Below are 9,725 nucleotides of genomic sequence, written 5' to 3'. Positions count from 1 at the left end.
GTCTTTTAAGTTCTTTAGAAAGTAGCTCTGTTCTATTATATTTTGTTTAATATAAGTAAGGCAGGGCCACATAATCGGGCTTTTAAAATTGGATCTTAGTGTGTCCAGGTGACACCAAAACGGTGACATGAAGTTGATTTGCTTGAGAGGAACTTGGAGAGGCTGGAGGAATGGGACATCAGCAACCTCATGAAGTTCAACAAGGACAAATGCAGTCCTCCATCTAGGAGTGACCAGCCCCCTGGGACAATCCTGAATGGGGGCTTTACTGACTGTCACTGCTGGAAATGTTGGAGCATCCTGGTGGCAGTGGTTAAAGAGGATCAAGATTTCACCCCAGCGGCCATTAGCTTGGAGAAGAGAAGGCTGAGAAAGGATCTTATCAATGTATATAATGTGTCAAAAGGATGGGGCCAGGCTCTTTTTGGTGGTGCTGAGCAATAGGACAATGGGCAATGGGCAGAAACCGATGCACAGGACATTCCACCTGAACATGAACAAGAACTTCTTCGCTGTGCAGATGACTGAGCACTGGAACAGACTGCTGAGAGATGTTGTGGAGTCTCCTTCCCTGGAGATATTCAAAAAGTTGTTGGGACACAACCTTGGTTAATGTGCTCTAGGGGACCCTGCTTGAGCCAGGAGGTTGGACCAGATGACTCACTGTGGTCCATTCTAACCTGGCCCATTCTGTGATCCTGTAAACACAGAAAAATTATTATCAGGACATGACTGGGAAGTGATTACTTCCCTTTACATGGCTCTTGTTTGCCTGCACGTGGAATATGATGCCCAGTTTGGGGGTCTCCAGTAGAACAATCCTGATATGGAAAATTCCTGACGAATTGGAGTGAATTCCACTGAGAGCACTGAGGGGCTGGAGCACTTACCATGTGAGAGAGGCTGTGGGCCCTAGGGTTTCTTGAAGCTGGAAGAATGGGCAGCCTGCCAGTACTGACAAGGAACTTACTGGAAAGACAGAGGCAGGATTTGTATTGAGAGAAGGACAGAAAATTTCACCCGGAGGACAGTCAGGTCCAGAGAGGCTATGGAATCTCCCTCCATAGATGCTTGAGTGGACAAACCTTCAAGCAACCTGAATTTAGGAGTAGCCCTTCTCTGAGCAGGATATTGTCCTAGATATCATCCAGAGGTCCCTTCCAACCTGAATATTTCTATGATTATATAAACTAATAGAAACTAATATTTAATTGCAGGGTTTCTTTCCCCTCAGGCAAGGCTCTCAGTAAGAAAAGTAACCATGAGTTCATAGTCTGAATTTTCAAGGTTTGAAGAGGCAGAATCCTAGAATCACTTAGTTTGGAAAAGACTTTTAAAATCCAGTCCAAACCATTAACCCAGCACTACCAAGTCCAACACTAAACCATGTTCCCAAGTGCCACATCTGCATGTCTTTTTAAATACCTCCAGGGATGGTGACAACTGAATCTCTGTCAGGAGCATAACACAGGCTGATTGTTGCTGTAGGTGGTCCCAAGTCTGGCAAACAGATGTTTCACTGAATGCAAGCACAACTCTCCTATACAGCACCTGGATCCAAAGTGCTTGCACTCCAGCCAGAATCTAGGATGCTTTGTTAGATCAAGTTGATCAACTTTATAGTAAAATATAGTTGAATGGAAAATAATAAAAAAAACCCCAAACCCGACACATTGCTTTACACTGTTTGTAGAATCAATACTCTACTTACTGGCATTAAGTAAATTGCATTTTTAAGTGCTGCTAGTATTCAGCTCACTCATCTGCAGGTAAAAAACAGCAAGGTTTCTGAAAAATACTCAGACTATGCAAGTAAGACAGTTTTTCTTTACATACAGAAAAGAAAAAAGCGCCACCACTTGCCTTCAGCTTTCCCTGGACTAAACAAAAAATGGAAGATGTATAGCACTTAACAGGACTGGCACTTTTTCAGTCAATACCAAGCTGGGAACACCTCAGTCACACCACTAAAGAATGTCCCTTTGGGGGTATGCGAAAATTTTAGCAGGTAGCTACTGTTACATGAAAAGTTTTCTGAAAAGCAAAAGTATATTCAGATTTGGGAAATTAGTAAGTGGAATGAGCAGACACTAATGGCATGGGGATGTGATTGAGTGTTGTAGGTTATCTACTTATAAAATACAAAGAAAGCAAAAATATCAAAAATGTACTTCTCTGTATTTTTATTCTATTTTTGGAGACTGCAAAACAAAGAGCAAGTAGTTTGTTGTACATTCCCCAGCTATAAGTTTTGCTTCAGAAACACTGACTCTAGCACCAACAGCATGGCCACAAGCATGCAAGCACCTACCAAAACTAGCTTTGCTTTCAGTATTGATGCTCCCATAGCCCAAATGACAGCATCTGCTTATTGTGACAATCCAACCTTCTTCCCAGACAATCCAGGCTTTCACCTGAAAGACAATTCCCTGAAATACATTCAGAAATGTTTAATGATGTCAGCCTTCCTTGACTACTATCCTGTCTGGTCACAGCTCAGTTTGATAACTCTCTCCAACACACTGCACATTACCAGTGCTGACATGGCAACAGCGGCTTTCCTGTGGAGAACTCAGATATCCTTCACAGGTGTGGTGATGTCAAACAAAAAAAATGTCAAAAGTGTGTGTATTCTGGACATATTAGAAATTACACAAACTTGGAACAGAAGGATATGATAAAGCAAACCATGAATGTCAGGGGAAAAAAGAGAAAGAGGAAAGCTCCAAAAATCCAACTTCAGCAGGATGTGTTAAGCATATACTTTAAAACGGATTCCTGGGAGACCATGAAAGAAGGGAATGAAAAACAGGCAATAAGAGATAAGAAATCCTATCAATTGAAAGGGCCACTGTGGGGATGGGGACCTGAGAGTCAAGAATACCAGATCCTGGTTTTGTCTGTCTTTTGAAGAGTGGACCCCAAAATGAAACTTTTCCTTGAAATTATATTACATTGTGACAGATTTTTAAAATAAAGTACAGAAAGTATGCAACTTTCCATGAAACAGAGCTAAAAATTGACCTTGAAATGTCAATATTTATTTCTCATTATAAAAAGAACCAAAGTGTGCTTTCTATTTCAAATTTCTCTTGAGTCAGGGACCATATGTCTGAATTGGTAAAATCAAACACTGGTTTCAATACAAGTACCTGAAGTGGAAACAGTGTGAAGGTACAGCAGATTTAGAGCTACACTCATTCTGGAAGGCATACAATTCAAATGGTATGTAAAACTAAGGAAAGAAACATTTGAAGCAAACTTGTAAATATTCTTACAAAAGGACCAACAATCTGGAAAAGAAGCCATCTCCGTTGTGGTTTTGACTTCTCAGAGTCATCATTCCATACTTCAAAGTATGGAATTCTTTCCAAGTGTTTTATGCAAATGTGAAACATAGCACAGGTCGTCACAAAACGAATCTGGATTGTCTATTCTTGTTTTCCTTCATGATCTCTTTTCTTTCTAACAGACATTGTTTGTCTTCCACACCCTTCAATGTTTCACATCAGGACAGACTAATCCCAGCCATTAGTTACCATGCAATGATTGGATCTGTGTGGAGGAGTTTGGATGTTCATTGCCTCCACGAAAAAGTGATAAATAACACAAAGAAGAGTATAAAGTTACAGAAGTGTGGATATTGCTACTACCCTTGCTGATAGGACTGAGGGTAGTGAGCAGGCAGGAGATGCTGTACATGGTGGGTTTGGCCATGCAAGCTTGGTCCCTTACTGTCCCTGAAAGTCCCCAAAGCCAGGCATTCCTGAAAGCAGAGATGGGGCTGAGGTGGGTGGCATCCTCCAGACTGTTTGATCTTTATGGGCTGCTGGACTGCCCTGACCTGTTTCTGTTTGATTGGTGTCGTGATGTGCTGGGCAATGTTCTTCTAAAATTTAGTTGAGTGCAGGGCAAATAAAGTGTAATTTTTCTGCTTCTCCCAATTGCACTTATTTTTTGTAACACGTGCCTTTGCTTTATTTAATGTACATAATATCCCTAACAACTACATAGCAACATACTGAAAGTCCAGCTGTGGGCATCTGACATGAGTCTGATTGAGTGATTCCAGCTTGAGAGGCAGGCAGAACCCTATCCCAAATTTTCAGGGATCAGTGCTAATGTGTAAATGAAAATGGAGATTTGTAAATGAAAACGGAGATGATTTCAGACCATTCCAGAATATGTTGCTTCTTCTTTTAGGAGCCCCCACATTATATGATGTCTCTTAAGTTAGGGGATTTGAGTGCCCACTTGTTTGCTCAATGGGCTGCATTCTTGGCATGCAATGTGAAGCATATGTACATGACAATTAAAAATGCCAAAGCTGGGCTGTAAGTAGAAAGATTGCTGTAGCTTTAGTTTAGTTCCAAGCTGTCTGTTCTAGGAAATTACTGGCTTTGTGTTCGGTGGGTAACTCTGTCAGCCAAGGGAGGAGTCGGAAAATGTCCAGTTACTGGTCACATACAAGGGCCTTGCTAAACATAAGAGTTTTTTTGTGTTACATCCCGAGTGATCTCAGCAGCCACACAGAGGAGGTTTGTCAGCACTGTGACGTGTCTTGAGAGCAGCTTTGGGCACCACAGTATAAGAAAGACATTAAGCTCTTAGTAAGTGCCCAAAGCAAGACAACCAAGATGGTGAAGGAGTGGCTGAAGTCACTTGGTCTGTTCAGCCTGGAGCAGAGGAGACTGAGGGGGAGCCTCATTGCAGTTACAACTTCCTCGTGGAGGAAGAAAGGGGAGCAGGCACTGATCTCTTCCCTGTGGTGACCAGTGACAGGACCCGAGGGAATGGCCTGAATTTGTGTTAGGGGAGGTTTAGATTGATTATTAGAAAAAAGTTCTTCACCCAGAGCTTCAACCACCAGAGAGTGGTTGGGCACTGGAACAGGCTCCCCAGGGAAGTGGTCACTGCACCAGCCTGACAGAGCTCAAGAAGTGTTTGGACAATGCTCTCAGTACGTGGCGTGACTCTTGGGGACGGTCCTGTGTAGGGCCAGGAGTTGGACTTGATGAACCTGATGGATCCCTTCCAACTCAAAATATTCTGTGATTCTGTAATTTCGTCCGTGTTCACAGTCGTGGAATTATCTTAATTACAACGATGCTAATAGATGCTCACAGCAGCACGAACCAACCGCGCTTGCCCTCTCCAGCCTGGATTGAGCCGGGGACCGGAATATTCACCGTAGCCAGGGCCCCGCGATGGGACCCTTCGCTGGTCGCGGTCACTGCTGATGGCGGGCCCCCCGCCCCATGTGCTCTGCCCAGGAACTACAGCTCCCGGCATGCAGTGCGGCTCGGCTTCCCTGCCTCCGCCTGTACTACACCTCCCGGCGTGCGGCTGCGCCCGCAAGGCACGCCGGGACGGGCCCTTCCACGTGGTGCGCTGCCCGCGGCCGGGGAGGTGCCCGCGGTTTGCGACGTCCGTTTGCGGCAGCGCGCGCGGGCGCGGCCCCGAGAGCCCGCCCGGGGACCGGCGGCGGTGCCGCTCCTGGCGCGGAGCGAAGAGAGGGAGGGAGGGAGCGCCGGGGGTCGGGGCTCGGAGCGAAGGGAGCAGCCCCGCCGCTGGATGTTCCGCGGGGCGGCGCGGGGGCCTCCTCCTCCTTCTCCTCCTCCTGCTGCTGCTGCTGCCGCCGCCCGGTGTGTGCGGCGGGGCGGGGCGCGGCTGCCGGGGGCGGCGGCGGCGGTGGGTCGCGGCGGGCGCCCAAGATGGACTATGACTTCAAGGTGAAGCTGACCGGGGAGCGCGAGCGGGTGGAGGACCTCTTCGAGTACGAGGGCTGCAAGGTGGGCAGGGGCACCTACGGGCACGTCTACAAAGCCAAGCGCAAGGACGGGTGAGTGAGCGAGCGGCGCGGCTCCCCACGGGACCCCCGGCCCGCCCGCGCCCTCCTTCCCCTGCCGCCTGCTGCCCCATGGGCTCCTGTGGCCCCCCCGCTCCCCGCGTTAATGCCGTCCTTTCTCCGGCCCTGCCGATCCCCGCCCGGTGAGCCCCGCGTTATCCCGGCCGGCCGGCGCCTGGTTCCCCGTGGGTCGCGCCGAGCGTCCCCAGCCCCTCTGCGCAGTGCCGGAGTCGTGTTTCGGTACTGGTGGGCTCGGAGAAACAAATTTTGTGCTCGAGGAAAACCCATTCCCTTAATGGATTCTCGTTGTGAGTAAATCAGTGGCCGCTTACACTGTTCAGCCTGACCATCGGCTTCATCGACCTTTTTTTGTTGTTGTTGTTGTTTGGTGTGGTTTTTTTAACAATGCCCTTTTTTGATATGATTTATTACTTGTAGTCACCATTTTGGGTCGTCTTGCTGGCTGCTTCTCGTGCCTTCGGGGCTTTAGAATGCTTTAAACCATTTTTTGTGTATGACCCGTTCTCGGTGTAGACCTGAGTAAATTAATTTCTTGGCATAAACGTTTTAAAGAAAGACCTAATGAAATTGTCATTTAGGTTTCCCTCGTCCGTGACACGGCATCACTTGCTGAACAGCGGAACAATAGGAAGTAGGGAGCAGGAGAAACAGGAGAGGCACGGGTTGCTCCTGTAGCAGGTCCTAAATTTTCAATTACATCCAGTCTTTCTGTTAAAGTCTCACCGCAGTGGTGCTCTGTATGCTGTCGTTCAAATAAGGTGTATTTTAAAAGTCTGGCTATTTTTATGTTGAATAAATAAACTTTTAAAGCAGGCGGTGGTCAGTCATGGCCAAAATACGATCTGGTTGGGTTTACATAAGCTTTTGATTCTAGAAGGAAGTGCTCTGGCTATTATCTAGAGAACAGTTGTAATAGAAATGGTTGCACCTTGTCTTGTCTGTGTCTTACAACACATGCTGATATAACATGCTGATATTAATTGCAGTTACTTCAGCCTGGATTTTGTTTGATGGTAGGAGTCAGGTTACTACCTTTTTCCACAACTTTTATATTTGGATCCTTCCAACTGTTCATAGGAAAAATTCTTTATCTTGCATGATTTCTTTCTATCCTGGGAGGGCAAGAGGAAAAAACCAGTTCTCCGTGCGATAAGCTGTTACCTCGAGCCTCCTTGTACACCAGTACCAACGCTGCTGATACAGCCAGCCCTGGTTTCTGTGCTCATACAGAGATCTTGTACATAATAATACAAAAAATAAATCGAGGTGCTGCAATATATGGCTACATTTCTAATGTTTATGTCAGGCTCTTTGCAGCTGTTCAGCATGTTGGACTGCAGCAACGTGTAAGGAATTCAGCATGTCGTACTGCTGAAGCATTTCTAGTGAAATCATCGGTCTGCTTGATGTTGTCTGGGAGAGAGTGTTTAAAAATGCTGGTGGTAGTGCCATTTTGAGAAATTTCAGGAAAAAAATGGAATTGTTTGCTTTAAAAATGGGTATTTACTCAAAGGTGGTTTTACAGTAGGATGTATGTGATTTTAAATCCTCACTCTTGTTGGTGAGTGGGGAAATGAAGGTATGGTATTTGATTAAAGTTTGGGGTAAAAAAAAAGATGAGCAATGTATATTGTCTCATTTTTTCTTTGCTTTGTTGTTCATTTAGTGCTTTGTTACCAATCCCTTTCCATAATACTTCCCATTTGCCTGATTTCTGTAAACTTTTTCTTCTAAATATGCTGTGTAATTGCCCTTGGACAGTCACTAAAATATGTAAAATAGAAACATCCATAGATGCTTTTGTAGCTTGTAATATATTTGTACATATGTGATCTTAAATTACAAGGGTGGAATTAGGATTGAAGGTTTCATTTACATCCCTTTATCCAGAGGGAATCAATTAAATCAAAGAAGCAAATGTGTAACAACATTTAGTTTTCCTGAAGCTGTGGTAATGTATGGATGTTATGGATGTTATGTCTTGTGGTGGGGAGTACCTGCAACAGCATTCGGTGTTTGTGTATTAGTACATGCATATATTGAAATAATATTCTTGTAGTATTTTAGTATTCCTCAAATGGTAAGTAGTGATGGGTCAATCATTTTTTTAGCTGTTTCTGGTATCTCTACAGCTCAAATCTTTTTTACATTTCCCGTGAGCTTGCAAGTGTTCTTTAAACTTTGTTGCATGATTCTAATTCTTAATTTTAGCACAAATATTTTAAGATACACATGGTAATTTTTAGAGTACTTTGAAGAGTGGGCTGCAGGACTGCAAATATTTTGTTAACAATATTGGTTCAGCTTTTTCTTAAATGACATCTTCTAGTATGGATGTCTAAGGGATAGAAGGATCACAAAAAAGAACTGAATTTTAGTAATTGGGTTTGTGCAAATGTATCTTCTAAGGCCCTTGGTGATAAAACCCAGTTCAAGAATACTAGGAGCAGTGTCTGTAGTACAACTGCAGTCTTCACCTCCTTTTTTTTTATTTTACTGCTTTACAGGTTTTACTGCTGCCTCTGAGGTGCAGTAAGGCAATTGAAAACTAGATAGCAGCTGTGTATCCTAGTTCTAGGAAGTTAATTGCATCATTGGAACTGCACAGGAATGTTGTGGAGGACAGTTCTTCTGGAATCTTGGAGTGAGAATCCTTCTAATGAGGGAGAGATGTCCTGCAGTATATGCACTTGTGACCGAATGAGGGTGTAACCAGGGTTTCATGCCTTGCTCCAAGAAAAAAGCCAGTCCAGCCCTGAAGTGCCCTTTGCCACAGGGTGAGGCTTGGGGTCTCTACTGGTCCGTCTCAGAGGATCACCAGGTACAGCTCCATGGCGGTTTCTCACATATTAGCTGCCAAACTTGACCCAGCTGAACACCAAATCAGCTGAGTGACAATGTTAGCCATCATAATTGAGCTCTATCTGGTGCACTGCCTGCAGCAAAATGGTATTTTCAAGTTTTTATTTTAATCCCTTTTATTTTAGATTTGTGGTCTGCCTATGTGGTTGAATCTTCCTGGCTTTTTATTGAATGATGGTGTCTTTCTCATCAGTGCAGTACCTGCAATGGGCTCTAAAACCTGCTTAGAACAAGGTCTGTGAATTGATGGGGTTTATTTTTATAGCAGAAAGGTGTACAAGGAGGCATTTGACTTAGTGGCAGACTCTGGGAAGGGAGCACAGGCGTGGCATGTTGAGCATCAGCCTTCAGATAAAGGAACTGTTGCTCATCTCTAGTGTTGGTAGAATAGTTTACTTTTTTTTTTTGTCCAAAAAATGTCAGTTATTTCCTGCATAAAAGCTGCTTTGCGTGCCATTTGGGTGCTCCCTCAGGAATGCTATTCAACCCAGATATTAAACCTACCTATTTGATTTATGCTGGACTTAGAAAATATACCAGCAGTTTTTGTTTGGTGAACTAGCATGCAGATTTATTGGTTTTTACTCTTTTTCTCTTCTTTGAATCTCACTAGGAGCTGAATGCCAGGTATGGGCAGACTGAGGTGGCAGGACACTGGGGGCTCTCATGCAAGCCTGGCTGCTCAGCTTGTGCAGCACACCAGGTACAGCCCCTCCTGTGGCTGGCACCATGTGCTGAGCATGTGCTGATGTCAAAGCAGTGTGACCAGGTTTAATGGGATTGGTCTTCCACTGCTTTCTTTGCTCTTCTCTCCCTCTTTATGATACAGCCACAGTCAGAAATCTGAGTGAGAAACCTCTTCTGTGGAGCAAAGCTGACTGTTTCAGTGGCAATTTGGAGTGTTTCCAAAGAATCATTTCTCCTGTTTATCGGATGTGGTTTGGATGAGAATAAGAAGCTATTGAATGTCCCTGTTAGGCAGTATCTAACTTTT

The 9,725-nt window shown here is 44.7% G+C and overlaps 1 protein-coding gene across 3 annotated transcripts in view; it reads left to right on the top strand.

Moving 5' to 3' along the window:
* The first annotated feature begins 5,382 nt into the window (after nt 1–5,382).
* The window catches only part of CDK8 (cyclin dependent kinase 8), a 74,899-nt gene continuing 70,556 nt past the window's right edge, over nt 5,383–9,725 (top strand). For 2 of the 3 annotated variants that reach the window (XM_069013089.1, XM_069013079.1), the window contains exon 1: nt 5,385–5,842. In XM_069013089.1, coding sequence (XP_068869190.1) covers nt 5,715–5,842 — 128 coding nt within the window. In that variant the 5' untranslated portion in view covers nt 5,385–5,714. Of the gene's footprint in view, nt 5,843–9,725 lie in introns of all 3 variants that reach the window. The other variant, XM_069013098.1, reaches the window with a different exon arrangement.

Source organism: Aphelocoma coerulescens, chromosome 1, assembly GCF_041296385.1.
Source record: "Aphelocoma coerulescens isolate FSJ_1873_10779 chromosome 1, UR_Acoe_1.0, whole genome shotgun sequence".
In the NCBI taxonomy this organism is placed as follows: domain Eukaryota; kingdom Metazoa; phylum Chordata; class Aves; order Passeriformes; family Corvidae; genus Aphelocoma; species Aphelocoma coerulescens.
Note: the sequence above shows the minus strand (reverse complement) of the source record. Positions and strands in the feature narration are given on the sequence as shown.